Below are 18,351 nucleotides of genomic sequence, written 5' to 3'. Positions count from 1 at the left end.
GATTCCCTGTATTCATTATCTCCAATCTTGGGGACCAAGGTTTACCCTGTGCCCTCCCTTCTTTTAAGGATGCAAGAAGAGATGTTGATTTTCCAGTCTGTTCTGCTTTTTACTTTTGTTAAGACAAAGTGATGACTTCCAAGCTCCTTAAATGCAGAATGTGAAAACGGAAGTCTCTATATGGTGCATTTTTTAAAAACATTAGCTATAATGCTATTATTATATCTTAAAATTGACACTGATTCCTGATCATCACCACATATTTAGGCACAAAACAAATTCTTCAGTTTTGTTTTTTGGAATTAAGAGTCCAAAGTCCATACATTGCATTTGCTTGATAGGTTCACAAATCTCTTTCAATCTGTAGGTTCTTTTTGGTTTGCAAATTATTTGTTGAAGTAATTTTGTTGGTTTTCCCTGCTCTCAGGTTACAGAACATTCTACCATCTCGAATGTGATAAAGGGTGCAGTCACACCCTCAACCCTCCACTGACTGAAGATGCTCCCTTGATCAAATAGTCTTCTCTCAGTCAGTCATCTCTCAGTACACACGTGGGATTAACTTCAGGACTCCATGAGATGCTCAAGTCTCTTATATAAGTGGCAGAGTACAGTTGGTAGTAGAGTTAGCCCTTCTTATCCACAGATTGAATTGTACTTAGTTTCTGTATGCATTTAAGCCTGTTTTATTATTTTATGTTCTGTTTCTTGGGCCTATAGTATATTCATGCTTCAGTACCATTTTGTTTTAATAACAGAATCTTTCTATTATGCTTAATATAAAGTAGGGCTATCTCCCACTCATCTCTCTTGTTTTTCTGGGAATTCTTTTTTTGTTAACTCATTTATTTACTTATTTATTTGTTAGGCTGTAGTAAGTGGATCTTCTTCCCATTTTCAAATTGATTTATTACATTTGGAAAATGAATAACCTCAAAGCTGCCATCATTCTTTCAGAGGAAGTAATTACCAATAGACTATTTATTGTTTTTCATGTATAATTCTTAAAAAAAATATGGTCTATATTTTAATTTAATTTTTTAAAATTATTTATTTATCTGGCTGTGCTGGGTCTTTGATGCTGGGCAGGCTTTTTTGTCCAGTTGTGGTATATAGAGACTGCTCTCTAGTTGTGGTTCTCAGGCTTCTCATTTCGATGGCTTCTCTTGTTGCTGAGCACGGGCTCTAGAGTACAGGGGAGTCAGGAGTTGCAGCTCCTGGACTCTAGAGCACAGGCTCAATAGTTGTGGCACGGGCTTACTTGCTCTGCGCCATGTGAGATCCTCCCAGATCAGGGATTGAGCCCTGTCTCCTGCATTGGAAGGTGGATTCTTTACCACTGAGCTACTAGGGAAGCCCTTAATTTCATTTTTTTTGTTAATGAAATGTTATAACCTAGGAATTTGTTAAGGTAAGATTTAGAAAGAAAAAGAGAAAATTAAATCGTTTGATGCTTTAAAAAAGGGTCAGAACATAATTTTCATGGTTAAAACCATGGAGTCTTTTTTCTGTCTACTCTAAGCTTATTTCAAAATTTATCCAAGAGTCTGAACTTTCTGAGGAGTCTGATCACTTATCTTTGTCATATCTGTAAGATATTGGATGAGAATCGACCCGGAAGTCTGTATAACGCAGTAAGTGTTCTCCACATGCAGGTGCCCTTCACATCATTCACCTGAGCGTACACTGTAGGTTCCAGTGGCTCACCCACCAAATGGCATTTTCACCCTCCAAAGCAGTTTTTGAAAGTATTTACTTTTAAGCAAAATGCTCTTTGCCTTTCACCTTGGTAGCTATGTTTCTGATTTGTTTAGTAATGCATTTTATTGACACATATGGTCTTAACAACCTGTATTTCCAGTGTTACTTTTTCAACAAGAGCTGAATTAAAGGGAACAAGGAGAATGCTCCTTGGCATGCTCTGCAAAACTGTGTGAAGCTGCTCCAGAACTTACTGGCAGGGAGGTGACCGGCTTAGAGACTAGCCACCCTTCTCCACCCACAGTGCTCAGATGGAAAGCTGAGGGCAGCAGCTCCACGAGTAGGCCTGGACTCCTTGCTGTTTATTTTACTTGTGATAGCATGTTCTCCCTCAGCAACTAATAAAATTTATTTAGTTTGGAAAATTATGTCTGCTGATCCATAGGGAACAGGCCATCCAGAAATGCTGGGTGGTCTTCAACTTGTCCAGTTCCTATGGCTCCAGCTCAGCAAGTTCCCCAAACAGTGGCGTCAGGCCTGGAACCTTTCCATGGACACTCGCATAGACGCAGCGTCCCAGCCACATGTTGACACAGGGAGGCTGATTCAGATTACCACCCCTGCACTCATACCCCCTTTCCTTCAGCCCCTTGAAGAGTTCCCCACATGGGCTGCATAGTCATTTAGAAACCACGTACTTTCTTTAACCAAGGTGCCCTGCCCTGTTTTTAGCCTTCCAACTATTTGCTTACCACAATCACCAGTGGAATTTCATCTGGTTTACAATTGGCTGGGTGTCTTTGGCCTTGGCCTCCAAATACAGTCGTGTATTTCCAGAAATGGACAGCCCGTCTTCTTTTAAACAGCAGATGATTGCTCCTCTCTGTCGTTTAGATAACCGAGAGGAAATTTATAATTTCTTGGCCTAAAAGCCAAGCCTGACTTCTTAAATCTATCCCTGGGGTTGCCATAATAGCCACCTGCAGGGTACACATTGCATAAAACCTTTCTGGGAGGGCTACTGCAATCCTCTCATATATATGTGGAGTACAAGTAATTCTGCATGACATGTCCTTTAAGATAAGCCTAAATCCATTGCTTCAATAATGTTGAGAAGTTTGATGACTAGTTGGAAAATCTTTTCTACATACCAGAATGAATGAGCCAATGAACAAATGAAAGAGTGAGTGTATGACTGGCCAGACAACTAACCTCATGGGGCAGCTGTGAGTGTTAAAGAGGGTAGCCATACAATTATAAATTGTAGTCTGGAACACTTTTGAGAGTTAAAAGAGGTGCCTGTTACAATTATGGTAGGATGACCTGTCCCAGGCACACCGAAACATATTTAAATGACTCCGGTGCCTATAGGGGACTTCCTAGGTGGCTCAGCCAGTAAAGAATCCACCTACAATACGGAAGACCGGTGTTCAATCCCTGGATCGGGAAGATCTGGAGAAGGGAATGGCTACCCACTCCAGTATTCTAGCCTAGAGAATTCCATGGACAGAGGAGCCTGGCGGTCTGTAGTCCATGGGATCCAAAGAGTTGGACACAACTGAGTGACTAACACTTTCACTTTCAGTGCCTACAGAATGTTTAGCATGATGCCTGGTACTCAAAACACTCAGTAACTGTTAGCTTGTTGCTGTTATTATTGTTGTTGTTGACTTTAAATAATAATTATATTATTTTTTATAATGTTTTATTAGGCTTTTTCAAGCTTATATCTTTTCCTGCTAATCAAATTATCACTGAACTAAGGCCAGATGTAAATAAATTTTCAATGCTGGAAAAGCTAATACAGCCTCCAATGGTGCTTAAGAAGAAAAAAATAAATTACAAGAAAAGGCCAACTTCAGCCAAGTTTCTAGTTTTGTGGGTTTTTCTTTTTTTTCAGCTCAGATAAGAAAAACCAGGCTTTAAGAATTGCCAGAATTCTCTGGCAGCCCAGTGGTTAGGACTTGGCACTTTCCTTGTTGGAGCCTGGGTTCAATCCTGGTCAAGGAACTAAGATCCTGCAAGATGCACAGCACAGCCAAAAAAAGAAAGAAAGAAAAATCGGGCTTTAAATATTGTCAATATAGGTGAATGTCTAAACAAAGAAAAGCTAGTGTAATACCAAGGACAAAAAGTTAGCAAAGCAGTAGTAGTAACTAATACTCCCTTAAATTTTTTACCTTACTAAGATATGATCACAAAATTATTTGTTGAAAAAGTTTACTTTTCAAGTAAAAACCTGCTGATGCTGATTTGTAATAGACATGCCATTGTGTTTGGATTTGGATATTTCCTTTGATTGGTGTTGCTGCCCTTTGCTTTGAGAAGTGACTTCTCTGCACATATAAGTGATAATGATGGCACAGCTTCTTCAAATTTGATGTACTTCTCCGATCAGGTTGTCATGGAAATACATCTTTGAAATGTAATAGAGAATATTCTTTCCAGTTCCTTGGGATTAAGTAGTTCTCCAGAAAAGTTGGTCTTGAGTTTTGTGGGCTCCTCCGGCAGCCCACGCAGCCCTTAATCTCTTTCTGGTTTGGAAAGGGGGAGCCTGCCTGCGTTTGTCTCAAGTGGGGAGGCTCCCTCCCCTCCTCTGCTTCTCAGACAGCATTAGAACATGTACTTCACCTCTCAAGGGCCTTTCTGGCAAAGAATTGAGTTCCACATTCTGCTTTTTGTATTGAAGCTATACAAAAACATTTAGGACTCCTCTGGTAGGTAAGAATTTGCCTGCCAATGCAGGGGACATGGGCTCGATCCCTGGTCAGAGAAGATTCCACATGCCACGGGGCAACTAAGCCTGCCCACCACAACTACTGGAGCCTGCCCACTCCAGGGCCTCTGCTCTGCAACAAGAGAAGCCAGCACAGTGAGAAGCCTGTGCACCACAATGAAGAGTAGCCCCGCTCGCTGCAACTAGAGGAAGCCCACGCACAGCAATGGAGACCCAGGGCAACCAAAAACTAATAATTAATTAATAATAAAAACATCTGGAGCCAAAATTATTTAACAAGTGGCTAGACCAGTTTCTTTACCTACTTTCTCCTTTTTGGAGAGGATGGGACACACAACTAACCCACTGAATTGAATATTTGGGGAAACAAAGTTCAGTTTTTAAATGTCCAGGAGGCAGTTGTCCAAAGAATCTTAATATATTGCATGAGATGTTGGACAGGGCAGAGTGTTCTTGTCCAGGCCTCTCCTGCCCAGTGTCAGAAATTGTTATTTAGAGTCAGATATTCTATATGAAAGTGCAGACTGGGAGCCTACTCCTTGGTATGTTGCAGGAGAAAATTATAATGTGTTCCATGTAAGTCCCTATCATTTTCCCAAACCATAGCTATAATGCCTAAAACTTCCTGTGATTATTAGGTAGGAATTTTGGAGAGCCAAGTTTTTAATCGTAACCTGTTTTTCTTGAATTTGTCATTTGATCAGTATCCAAGTTAGATAGCTAAAACAAGTATAGAAAGTAGGAAGAGGACAGCCTTAGAGTTTCTGTAGCTAACACATGGTGAGTAGAATGAAAATTTTCAATCTCCCTAAAAATATTTTTTCTTTTTTTCCTTTATTGGCTCTTTAAAATTTCCACAGAAATACATACATTTTATCAGGTCAGGTCAAACAATGTAGAAGTATACACAGAAAATGTCAGTTACCCGCCTCCTTACCACCCTCCAAGTCCTTCTCGTAAGCATACCTTATACTCTTATAAACATTAGAAATCTACATGAAACAATTTTCTCTTTTTAAATTAGCTTTAAAAAAAAGAAAAAGGAAAAACAGCATCACATCATACACATGACCCTGGAACCAGGTTTTTTAACCAACAAATCTTGTGTATCCCTCAAAGGGTATAGATCTAACACATTATAAAATAGAAACATATATCCTGATATGAACGGATCTTAATCTGTTTAGCTCTTTGCCAGTGTGTGTGTGTGTGTGTGTGTATGTGTGTATTCAGTCGTTCAGTCATGTCCAACTCTTTGTGACCCCATGGACCAGCCAGGCTTCTCTATCCATGGAATTTTCCAGGCAAGAATACTGGAATGAGTTGCCATTTTCTACTGCATGGGATCTTCCTGACCCAGGGAGCAAACCTGCATCTCTTGTGTCTCCTGCATTGGCAGGTGGATTCTTTACCACTGCACCACCTGGTAAGCCCTATTTTCCAGTGGATGCATTCAAATTGTTTCTAATTTTCTGTTTATAATATCGCTACGTAAATACTTTCTAGCTAGTGCTTTTATTTCTGCCACGAAGATTCATAAAAGTATGGTTATGACAGCCAAGGATATGTGTATTTTGCAGTTTATTAGGCAGTATCACATGACTTAACCAAAAGGATGAACCCATTCCCTGTCCTACATCTAAGAACACCAGTCACTTACACCTACTTTTACACTGGATGTTGTCATTCATCTAAACATTAGCTGATGTGAACACAAAAACTAATACCTCCTTGATATGTTAGTTTACCTTTCTTTCCTATTAATAAGGTTGAAAATCTACATATTTTGGGGGCATTTGCACTTCTTCTTTTATAATTTGCCTTTTTTCCTGGTTTCATTGAGATATAATTTATATATAATATAACTTTTAATTTCAGAACCAACCTGGTACAAATTTAGAACATTGTATGTAATACCAATATGTTGGTCCAACGAAATTCTATTATGCAGTGATTTCTTTGGTGATTTCTTCATCCAAGATCAGTTATTAAGAGTTAAATCTTTGATGTTTTAAAGAAATATAGTTTTTTTTTTTGTTAATAGGTGATCATGTACTCCAGTGTTCAGTTAAGTTCAGTTCAGTCGCTCAGTCGTGTCCGACTCTTTGCGACCCCATGAACCGCAGCATGCCAGGCCTCCCTGCCCATCACCAACTCCTGGAGTCCACCCAAATCCATGTCCATCGAGTCAGTGATGCAATCCAAGCATCTCATCCTCTGTCATCCCCTTCTCCTTCTGCCCTCAATCTTTCCCAGCATCAGGGTCTTTGCAGATGAGTCAGCTCTTCGCATCAGGTGGCCAAAGTATTGGAGTTTCAGCTTCAACATCAGTCCTTCCAATGAATACCCAGGACGGATCTCCTTTAGGATGGACTGGTTGGATCTCCTGGCAGTCCAAGGGACTCTCAAGAGTCTTCTCCAACACCACAATTCAAAAACATCAATTCTTCAGCACTCAGCATTCTTTATAGTCCAACTCTCACATCCATACATGACTGCTGGAAAAACCATAGCCTTGACTAGATGGACCTTTGTTGCAAAGTAATGTCTCTGCTTTTTAATATGCTGTCTAGGTTTATTTTGTGGGGCTTCAAAATCACTGCAGATGGTGACTGCAGCCATGAAATTAAAAGACTCTTGCTCCTTGGAAGAAAAGTTATGACCAACCTGCTGCTGCTAAGTCGCTTCAGTCGTGTCCGACTCTGTAAAACCCCATAGACGGCAGCCCACCAGGCTTCTCTGTCCCTGGGATTCTCCAGGCAAGAATTCTGGAGTGGGTTGCCATTTCCTTCTCCAATACATGCATGCATGCTAAGTTGCTTCAGTCATGTCCAACTCTGTGCGACCCCATAGATGGCAGCCCACCAGGCTCCTCTGTCCACAAGATTCAATAGGCAAGAATACTGGAGTGGGTTGTCATTTCCTTCTCTGATGACCCCTAGATAGCATAAAAAGCAGATACATTACTTTCCCAACAAAGGTCCACTAGTCAAAGATACGGTTTTTCCAGTAGTCATATGTGGATATGAGAGTTGGACTTTATAGAAAGCTGAGAGCCAAAGAATCGATGCTTTTGAACTGTGGTGTTGGAGAAGACTCTTGAGAGTCCTTGGATTATAAGGAGATCCAACCAGTCCATCCTAAAGGAAATCAGTCCTGAATATTTATTAGAAGGACTGATGCTGAAGCTGAAACTCCAATACTTTGGCCACCCGATGTGAAGAACTGACTCATTGGGAAAGACCCTGATGCTGGGAAAGATTGAAGGCAGGAGGAGAAGGGGACAACAGTGGATGAGATGGTTGGATGGCATCACCGACTTGATGGACATGAATTTGAATAAGCTCCAGGAGTTGGTGATAGACAGGAAAGCCTAGCATGCTGCAGTCCATGGGGTCGCAAAGAGTCGGACATGACTGAGCAACTGAACTGAACTAGGTTGGTCATAGCTTTTCTTCCAAGGAGCAAGCGTCTTTTAATTTCATGGCTGCGGTCACAATCTGCAGTGATTTTGGAGCCCCCCAAAATAAGATCTCTCACTGTTTCCATTGTTTCCCCATATATTTGCCATGAAGTGATAGAACCAGATGCCATGATCTTGGTTTTCTGAATGTTGAGTATTAAGCCAACTTTTCACTCTCTTTCACTTTCATCAAGAGGCTCTTTAGTTCTTTGCTTTCTGCCATAAGGGTGGTATCATCTGCGTATCTGAGGTTATTGATATTTCTCCCATCATTCTTGATTCCAGCTTGTGCTTCATCCAGCCCAACATTTCAATTTATGTTCTCTGCATATAAGTTAAATAAGCACGGTGACAATATATAACCTTGATGTACTCCTTTCCCTATTTGGAACCAGTCTGTTGTTCCATGTCCAGTTCTAACTGTTGCTTCTTGACCTGCATGCAGATTTCTCAGGAGGCAGGTCAGGTGGTCTGATATTCCTATCTCTTGAAGAATTTTCCACAGTTTTTTGTGATCCACACAGTCAAAGGCTTTGGCATAGTCAATAAAGTAGAAGTAGATGGTAGATGTTTTTCTGGAACTCTCTTGCTTTTTCTATGATCCAGCAAATTTTGGCAATTTTATCTCTGGTTCTTCTGCCTTTTCTAAATCCAGCTTGAACATCTGGAAGTTCACGGTTCACATATTATTAAAGCCCGGCTTGGAGAATTTTGAGCATTACTTTGCTAGTGTGTGATGAGATCAGTGCAGTTGTGCAGTTTGAGCATTCTTTGGCATTGCCTTTCTTTTGGATTGGAATGAAAATTGACCTTTTTGCAGTCCTATGGCCACTGCTGAGTTTTCCAAATTTGCTGGCATATTGCATGCAGCACCTTAACAGCATCATCTTTTAGAATTTGAAATAGCTCAACTGGAATTCCATCACCTCCACTAGCTTTGTTCATAGGGGTGTTTCCTAAGGCCCATTTGACTTCACATTCCAGGATGTCTGGCTCTAGGTGAGTGATCACACCTTTGTGGTTAATAGAATATTACTCAGCTTATAAAAAAGAACAAATTTGAGTCAGTTCTAGTGAGGTGGATGAACCTAGAGTCTATTATACCAAGTGAAGTAAGTCAGAAAGAGAAAAACAAATGTCATATATTAACGCAGAGATATGGAATCTAGAAAATGGTACTAATGAACTTATTTGCAGGGAAGGACTAGAGGCACAAGTATAGAGAATGGACTTGTGGACCCAGTAGGGGTGAGAGAAAGTGAGACAAATGGAGAAAGTAGCATCAACATATGTACACTCTCATGTGTAGAATGGATAGCTGGTGAGAAGTTGCTTTTTAACACAGGAGCCCAGTCTGGCGCTCTGTGATGACCTAGAAGGGTGGGATGGAATGGGGGCAGGGCTCAAGCAGGAGGAGATAAGTGTGTAGTTGTGGCTGATACGTGTTGTTGTGCAGCAGAAGCCAAACAACATTGTAAAAATTAAAAAATAAAAAATAGATGATTCAAATACTGAACATGGATCCATAAATTTAATCATTTACAGCAGTTTGTAGAGTGTGGTCTGAATCAGGAGTAATAAAAAAAAAATTGTTAACATATACACTTTTCAAACTGTGTCTGAGAATAGAACAAAAATTATGTACTTGGTACTTGGTATAGAACTTATGCATCTCTTATATAGATTTATAACTAAGCAGTATTTTCTAGTTCAGATATTCACTGGAACTACCATTCAGCTGCCTTTTACATTTGTTCATATCCATCTACTGTTCATCATTCTCAAGATTTCCTGCCTCTCTGCCCTGGGCACTGCCCAGCCATTGCAACCTCATGGTATTAATGGAAATCACATTTGTGCATGTTGCTGCTCAGAGGGCTTAGCAGTGGGGCTATCTCTGATGAACTCTCACCGAAGTGAGATGCTTTTCTAATGATGTACATATTTATTTCAGTAGATCCTTTAAAAAAGACAAGGTGTGATTAGAGCAGGTCAAGGGAGGTCCCTATTACTTGGGAAGGGAGGAGGAATTCTTCCTTCTGCACCTCAGAACCTCCCGCCTTCCAGGGGCTTCTGGCTCTAAGACAGAGGCTATCCACACCATCCCCCTGTTCCCAAAGGGTGTTCTTCTTCATCAAGAAAGCTGAACAGAAATCCCTTCCCAGGAGTTTGTTAATGTGGCTAAAATTGGCTGATAGCCTGGACTTTGGAAAAACTTCCTTAGACACTGAAGGAAGTGAAAACAGGCTCTAGGCATCTAGCTCACCCAGGAAAACTGTATGCTCTCACCCCTGTGTCAGGCTCCAAACGGAAGCAACACCCTCCACTCTCCTGCCTGCAGAGAGAGGCTTAGGTATAACCTGAGGCACAGGACCAGCTCCAGCATCAGACCTCCTGGGTTTAATCAGGGCTGTGAGACCTTAGTCCCTCTCCAGCCTCAAAAAATAAGGGTGATAATGGTACCTGTTTCGTAGGATTGTTATGGGGATGAAAACACAAGTAAAATGCTTAGCATTGTTCGAGGTGACAAAACAGTGTTAGTGGCTGTCATGTCCAACTCTCTGTGACCCATGGACTGTGGCCTGCCAAGCTTCTCTGTCCATGGAATTCTCCAGGCAAGGATACTGGAGTGGCTCGCCATTCCCTTCTCCAGGTTTATTCTGCCTTAATAAATGGCAGCTACTGGTCTTACAGATGACTCAGTGGGTAAAGACTCCACCTGCAATACAGGAGACACAGGAGACGCAAGTTCGATCCTGGGTCGAGCAGATCCCTTGGAGGTGGAAATGGCAACCCTCTCCAGTATTCTTGCCTGGGAAACCCCATGGACAGAGGAGCCTGGCGGGCTGCAGTCCGTGAAGTCGCAGAGAGTCAGACCCAACTGAGCATGCGGCACATACGTACATGCTGGTCCTTCAGCCTCTCCCACTCTGCGTCTGGCCCATCAGTATTCAGCCTAAAACACCACCTCTCAGGAGCACACCAGGCCACCACCCCTGCGTGGCTTCCTGTTGTCAGTCACTCCCAGCATAGTCGTCCCTCTGAAGACCAGTCTGCAGTGCTGACTGCACGTCCACTCCTGTCTTCACTGACTTGCCAGCTTCCATCACCCCATCCAACCCTCAGCCTGCTGAAACTCCTGAGGCACAGGCCTGGGCCCTCTTTTCACCCCACTCAAACCTCTGTCCTTTGGACTTCTCCTTCATTTTCACGCTGCTCCATGCCATCTGACAGCTCCCGAATATAGATCTTCAGCCCAGACCTCTCCCCAGAACACTTCCAACTTGGATATTCAAGGACCTGTTTCATATCTCTGTTGGACTGTGCCTCAGACATTCTAAACTCACATACCCCAAACTGAGCTCTTAGTAAACCCTTCACTAATCTTTTCTTCCATTCTTTCCGTTGAGTAAATGGTACATCTGTCCATCTTGTAGCTCAAGAAACTTGGGACAGTTTTGATTCCCACCTCATGTTCACTCCCTCATCAAATTCATCACCAGTGTCTCTTGATATTACTGCTAAAATACATTTCACTCCTTCACCCTTGCCACCCAGGTCCAAGCTCCCTCTGGAATTTTGTACCCACTCAGCACTCAGGTCTCCATGCAACAGTCAGAGTGATCTTTGAAATGTAAATTGGGTCCTGGCACTCCTCTGTTTAAAACCTTCTGGGCCAGAATAAAATACCAGACGCTGGCCTTGCCCTTGGTCCTGCACAGCCTCATCACCGGCCACCTCACCTTTGCTCTCTTCATCTGACACGGCTGCAGCGCCCCCTGCGGAGGCCTCCTCCCACCGCCCTCCATGTTGCCTGCCCCACCACGCTGTGCGTGCTGCATGCTGTCTCTTCAGTCATGTCCAACTCTGAGAGCCAATGGATGGTAGCCCACCAGGCTCCTATGTCCCTGGGATTCTCCAGGCAAGAATACTGGAGTGGGTTGTCATGCCCTCCCCCAGGGGATCTTCCCAACCCAAGGATCGAACACATGTCTCCTGCAGCTCCTGCATTGCAGGTGGATTCTTTATCACTGAGCCACCAGGGAATCCCTCCCACCAGGCTGATCTCCAGCTAAACTCAACTGGAGAGGTTGTCCCTGACCACCTGGTCTCGCCTGGGCCCCTCCTGATACTCTGTCCTTCCTTGGCCTGTCCTTTTCCTTCACTGTCTTTAATACAGTTTGATATGTGTGTATGTGTCAGGGTGAGGGGGCGTCAGAAAGAAGGTCAGATGAGGGCCAAGCCTCCCTCCCTTTCTCCTGCCCTACTGCATGCTCTGGTGGACAGACCCTGAAACTCCTCAGCTTCTTTTAGTCTTGCTTCAGAGTTGATCTTGGACAAGGTCTACAAGAGTTATGCCAAGGGAGAAGAGAAAAAGAAACTACTAGCAATTCCTATGGAGAAGGAAATGGCAACCCACTCCAGTGTTCTTGCCTGGAGAATCCCAGGGACGGGGGAGCCTGGTGAGCTGCCGTCTGTGGGGTCGCACAGAGTCGGACACGACTGAAGTGACTTAGCAGCAGCAGCAGCAGCAATTCCTACCCTGTGTCTTTGCCTGTTCACTTCTTGCCCCCATACCCCAATTCCTGGGCTTCATGCCAGCTCCTGCAGAGAAATGGCCCAGAAGTGATGGTGAAGGGAAAGACGCTGGAGGGGTTGTTGGGTAATGGGAAACATTAGTGCCCCCACTTCTGTTTGTCTTAGTAAAAGCAGTAAACATCTTTAGCAGAACCTGGAAGGTGCTGCAGGTAAAAGGGCAGGAGGCCTTGGAAAAGCAGGGCCAAGAAAAGAAGAACAAGTCTCGCCAGGCCCAAATAGGTCCAGTGTTGACAGGGAGGAGCCCCCCCTCCCCAACTGTGGCTCAGAGTAGATGGATGCCCCCTTGTGCCCCCTCCCAGGAGAAGCAGAGCCCCTGATTCACTGACCTGACATAGGAGGAACCTCCAAATACATTTTCCTATAGAAATGTAACTACACTCAGTGGTTAAGTCTGTAGAGTATCATGCTGAGGATCAACTATGGATCAGCTAGGCCATAATCACCCTTTTATGATATTATTACTAAAGAAAAATTTCAAGAGATTTATACAGTGGTTAAATATTTGCTACGTGCCAAGAACTGTGCTCATCATTGTACATGTGTTATTATTGCATTTGATCCTTCTTACAACACTAGGAGGGAAGTAGGCCCATTTTACAGGTGAGTAAACTGAGGTTTAGAGGTTAGCTTTCCTAAGGTCATACAGTGAGTAAGTGGTGGCTCTAGGACTCAAACCCAAGTTTGATTTCACATGTTAAACTACTGTGGTGAAATTTCAAACATAGCTATTTCTTAAATTAGGAACTACGTTTGCCTGAATATCTCAAGGCCCTTTTCCATCAACATTTTTTTAATCGTTCTCTTTATATCATCACTATATATTTGTTTGTCCTTTTTGAAAACATTTTTTTTCTTTGGTCAAAATAAGTTACTTGGTAAATATTCATTTGATATTATAAATATTAACTGCTATTGTGACCATGATGGGAAAAAAAAAAAAGATTTGGATTTGTTATTGCATTTTGAAATCTTAATCTTTTTTTCAGAGACTCATTTATATTTAAAGTTTTATTTCTTACTGAAAGGAAGAAGATTTCTCTCCCCACGTCAGCTATACTCTGCCTCTGGCTTCGGCACCTTCCCAGCCTTGAAAATACAATGCTTCATCTTCTTGAAAAGCTCATCTCCAGTGAGAGAAATTCTCTGAGAAGGATCGAATGCTTTATGAAAGACTCACTGCTGGTATGTGCTGTGTTTGAGGAGGAGAAAAACCCTTGAGGAAGATGCTGCATATTCTTTCTTTTAATCAGCAAAAGGGGAAAATGTAAACAAACGAGCAGTTGGCACCTTTTAAAATCATCATCTATCTACATTTTATTTTTGAAATACCTAATGTCTGGGGCTTTTCTCCTTGTGTTAAAAGTAGGGCAAAGGAATTCCCTAGCAGTGCAGTGGTTAGGACTCGGTGCTTTCACTGCCTCAGGCCTGGATTCGGCCCCTGGATGGGGAACTAAGGTAATGTAAGCTGAGTGGCACAGCCAGGGGAAAAAAAAAGTTTATCACTATGACTTCCCTGGTGGCTCAGATGGTAAAGCATCTGCCTACATTGTGGGAGATCCGGATTTGATCCTTGGGTCAGGAAGATTCCCCTGGAGGAGGAAATAGCAACCCACTCCAGTACTCTTGCCTGGAAAATCCCATGGACAGAGAAGCCCGGTAGGCTACAGTCCATGGGGTCTCAAAGAGTCAGACACAATTGAGCGACTTCACTTCATGCCTTATATCGCACATTCACAAGAATTGACGTTTGGCCAACAAATTTCTCATTTCTGGCTTCCTTGGTGACTCAGATGGTAAAGCATCTGCCTGCAATGGAGGAGACCTGGGTTCAGTCCCTGGGTTGGAAAGATCCCCTGGAGAAGGGAATGGCAACCCACTCCAGTGGTCCACCCTGGAGAATTCCATGGACAGAGGAGACTGGCAGGCTACAGTCCATGGGGTCGCAAAAGACTCACAGGACTGAGCACACACAGCACACACCCTATGAAAACGTGCTGTTCATTCTCCAAGCAAGAATGCTGGAGTGGGTTGCAGTGCTCTCATGCAGGGGATTTTCCCAACCCAGGGATTGAACCCAGATCTCCCGTATTGCAGGTGGATTCTTTACCAGCTGAGCCACCATGGAAGTCCCTATTAACAAGCGGAGGAATCAATTAACAAAGAAAATCATTCAAAAAATAAACTTCTAATCCTTCACTGGAGGAAAAAGTCAAATACTTAAACGATACAAAATGACACCCCCAGAAAAATGGTTAAAACAACAAAGTAACTACAAAGAATTCTGACAGTTATTTTGGTGTCAGGCTGCCATCCTCGAACCCCCACCTCTATCAAGGGCTGCCCAGGCTCCCCTCTACTCAGAACTTCTCAGGCCTGGGCAGTGTGGTGCTCAGTGGACCAAATGGGCCCCATTGCCTAATCCAGTGTCAGGGGCCCAGGCTAGCAGGGTGTCCTCAGAACCTGACCAATACGGTGTTTTCCCTCTGTGAGGGACAGCTCTGGAATTTATGTGCATTTTTGTAAGAGTCGGAGTAAAGACCAATGCACTCTGAATAAACAATTAAAGCTCTCCAGGAGGTGTCATGCTTCCGGGCCTCCATCTTACAGGAACCTCGTGGGCTCCAACAGGCTTTCTTACTCGCTTTTGTCACCGAGGGGAGATACGGTGCAGAGATTTGTTTCCTCTTGTACAGATGGAGAAAGTTAGTTCAAGAGAGATAGATGGTGAACAGTCAGATCTTAAGTTGGTGGCCAGGAAACTGGGCTGGAGAGTGTTCCCCTGCCCGCTGAGCTGAGGCTTGTGTTGGGGGGAGGGTGTGTCTGTCTCTGCATATAGCGCACTGAGATTGGCTGAGTTTACACAACGTCCACCGAGATACCTTCTGTTTGGTTAATCCAGTTAGAACTTAGGTTTTCTCTCTCTTTCAAATTGGAGGCTGTGTGAGAGAATCATAATTGAATCTGCTGCCTTCTTCCTATATCCCAGCTCTCTTTTTGGGTCCTGATCAGTCCCTACCAGGTCAAGAGGGTGACCATGGCCCTGCTTTACCTTCTCCCTGTCTCCCAGGCTCCTCTTTGCCTTCCCATCTTGGGGCCTCCAAGGGGACCATGGATAGGGTCACAGTGACCAGCAGCCATGCTGCGTTCATCTGTAAGTTAGCTGGCCCAAATCAAACCCTACTGATTTAGATGTTTACAATGTTTGATAGAAAAAAAAGAAAAGAAAATAGATATAAAGATTGAAAGAGCCCAAAGAGAAAGAGAGATACTTTAAAGGGAAATTCTGCTTGAACTCATCTTTCAAAACAGTTGCATTTAAAAAAAAAAAAGTTGCATATTAAGGTGAGAAATAAGAATGCACCTTATATAAAAATAACTATATTATTCAAAATAAACAAAGGCTTTTAGAAGTCCTGGCAGCCCATTCAAAACATTACCTTTATTGTCAGGTAAATCTGTTTCTAACTGAAAGATACATGCTATAGTTTCATTTTCTCTGGTCCTTTTTCAGTGGCAAAATATAGTAACTGAGTTATTTCCTTGCTTTCAAGGTCCTTATTAAATTTTCTTTAAGTCTTCTCTCTATGGAAAAATTCCAGTTTCATCACCCTAAGTTGATTTGATTCTGCAACCTTGTGATTCTTCTCTAAATCTTCTTCGTGCTCTTTTTACCTATGGCCCTCAGGCCTGAGCCTATCAGTAAACCCAGGATGACAGAGAGAGAGAGAGAGAAAGCAGGCATTCCAGTTAAACACTGCATTGTATAACCTTCAGCTTCCAGTTTACGGTTTAAAACCATTTTCCCCCAAACAGTTTTGAAGTCAGTTGATTTACAAAAGCATTTATCAGGATCATGTGTGTAGAGATGCAGAGCTTCCATTATGGTTAAAGGGGGATTTCAGAGGGTGTTATTGTGTTTAATTTATTGTGGCATTGGCAGGATGTAACCCCTCTGTTGCCTTACGGTTCAAGGAGGTAATTACAATACAGAGCTGCAAGTCCTTGATTGGCGTGGGCTGCTCTCCTCAGGATCCTGGGCCTGCGGTGCCGCACAACCAAGCAGGCTGGAATAAGCCTGTGACGTGACCGAGTGATTGGAAGGGTAACCTGAAGAACATGCTTCCTGATTGCATCATCTGCTTCACTTATCAGAGCATGGTATCTCGGGGCCGTGACGGGACCCTGCGGAAGTATCAGAAAGATCTGGAAGACTCGGATAGCATAGGACTGCTGTGCTTTCCTCTAGAAGTAACTTGATGCCTATTACATTAGAGTTAGATTCTGAGAATAATTAAAGTGTGATGGTCTAGTAACTTGTATTTTATATGGAGCACTGTTAATTATGTTTCCATCTCTTGGGACTATCCAGAATTAGCCCTAGAAGTTCTATAGTTACCAAGATGTTGCAAAAACAAAAGATAAAGTTGTTGTACAGGTTGTACAAAGTGAAATGGTCTCTCCAAATGTTCTGTGGCCTCTCAGGGCCTCCAGCTGGGTATTTTCCATTAAGACTATGAATAATAAGGTGCTGACCTAATAGTCACCTGAATTCTAAGTGCATGTGTATGTTTTTTGACTTCTAAAATAAAAGTAAGTTTTAAAAACCTGTTTCCTTTTGAGGCTCGCTCTTTGACTCTCTTAGGCTGGACCTCCCCCAAGTCTGTGGCCACCTGCCACATTTGATGCTCCTAAATAAATCAAGGTCTTAGCCTCAGTTTGTCATCTACTGAGCAGACTGACACTTTGCAAAAGCAGATGGTCTTGTGTTTCTCTTGACAGAACAGGCAATGGAGGACCATAATCCATAGCTTCAGACCTGACCTTAAAAACTCATGTCACCAAAAGCAGTGAAAGCCACTTGCTAATTATGCAGCTTTCTTGGCACTGTTTGGTTTCCCAAGGCTGGCCCCAAATCAGAAGGATGTTGTGTTTTCCAGTTACAATTCTGTTTGCGGAGCCCAGAAAGCTATTGTTTATATTCTGCATTTGAATGAAAAGTGCTGGCTGGGTGGCACTGTGTTTGGCTGCCCTGCTGCATGCCCGGGCTGGGATATACCCTGGTTCCCATGCCCTCCCATTCGATCCTTCGTTAGCTGGCCTCACATGCCGCCTGCCCCTCTAGCTGGGTCCAGAGATTTACCCACGAAAGAGTGCAGCGGGAGGGGAAGAAAGGGGGATTGGTTTTGTTTATTCAGATTTTAAATCAGGAAACACTCCTGGTGTTTCTCTTCATAGCTCCACCAAAATTAGCTCTTTATCTTGTCAAGTGTACCTCAATAAAGATAGGGTTAAGAAAGTAGTTCTTGATCTAATAAGAGCTTAAGAATAACAAGCCTGCAGATAACTCAGTGCCCTCCGTGACCTCCCTCATATGAGATAAGATGCATTCTTGTTTCCATTCTCCAGATAGTAATCATAGCCACTTCAAAAAGAAAAAGAGACTTATTTTACACTGAACTCCAAACACAGTTCCCCTTTAATAAAAGATTATACTGAAGAATTAACTCTACATCCTGGGTGATGTCATTTTTCTCTGCTTGAATAACTTCTTACTAATGTTCTAGGGTTTTTTCTTTTCCTGCTTTCTCATTAGCAGTCTTTTAAACATTTCTTTTTTTTCTTTGAGCTCTTTAATGTGATGCCTGTAATTTAACAAAAGCTAAAGTAGATAATTTAGCAGTGATGGAATAGAGAAGTGTGGAGGTGGTTTATGCTTGTGGCTAAAAGGTAAAAAGAAACATCTCAGACAATAATTGCACTTTCCTGCATCGACCTCAGGGGGGCACCAGATCACCCAGCACTGTGAAGAAAAGAGACCTAGATGGCAAGTCCTGTTTTCACTGTTGGGAGG

At 42.8% G+C, this 18,351-nt stretch overlaps 1 protein-coding gene across 4 annotated transcripts in view; it reads left to right on the top strand.

Annotated features, from left to right (window-relative positions):
- The window catches only part of FANCC (FA complementation group C), a 314,057-nt gene that overhangs the window by 260,496 nt on the left and 35,210 nt on the right, over window positions 1-18,351 (top strand). For all 4 annotated transcript variants that reach the window (XM_044940264.2, XM_006068257.4, XM_044940263.2 and 1 more), the window contains exon 8: window positions 13,526-13,682. In XM_044940264.2, the coding sequence (XP_044796199.2) occupies window positions 13,526-13,682 (157 nt within the window). The remainder of the gene's footprint in view (window positions 1-13,525; window positions 13,683-18,351) is intronic.

This window comes from Bubalus bubalis, chromosome 3, assembly GCF_019923935.1.
Source record: "Bubalus bubalis isolate 160015118507 breed Murrah chromosome 3, NDDB_SH_1, whole genome shotgun sequence".
NCBI classification, from domain to species: Eukaryota; Metazoa; Chordata; class Mammalia; order Artiodactyla; family Bovidae; genus Bubalus; species Bubalus bubalis.
The sequence above is the reverse complement of the archived record's forward strand: the minus strand, read 5'-3'. Positions and strand labels throughout refer to the sequence as shown.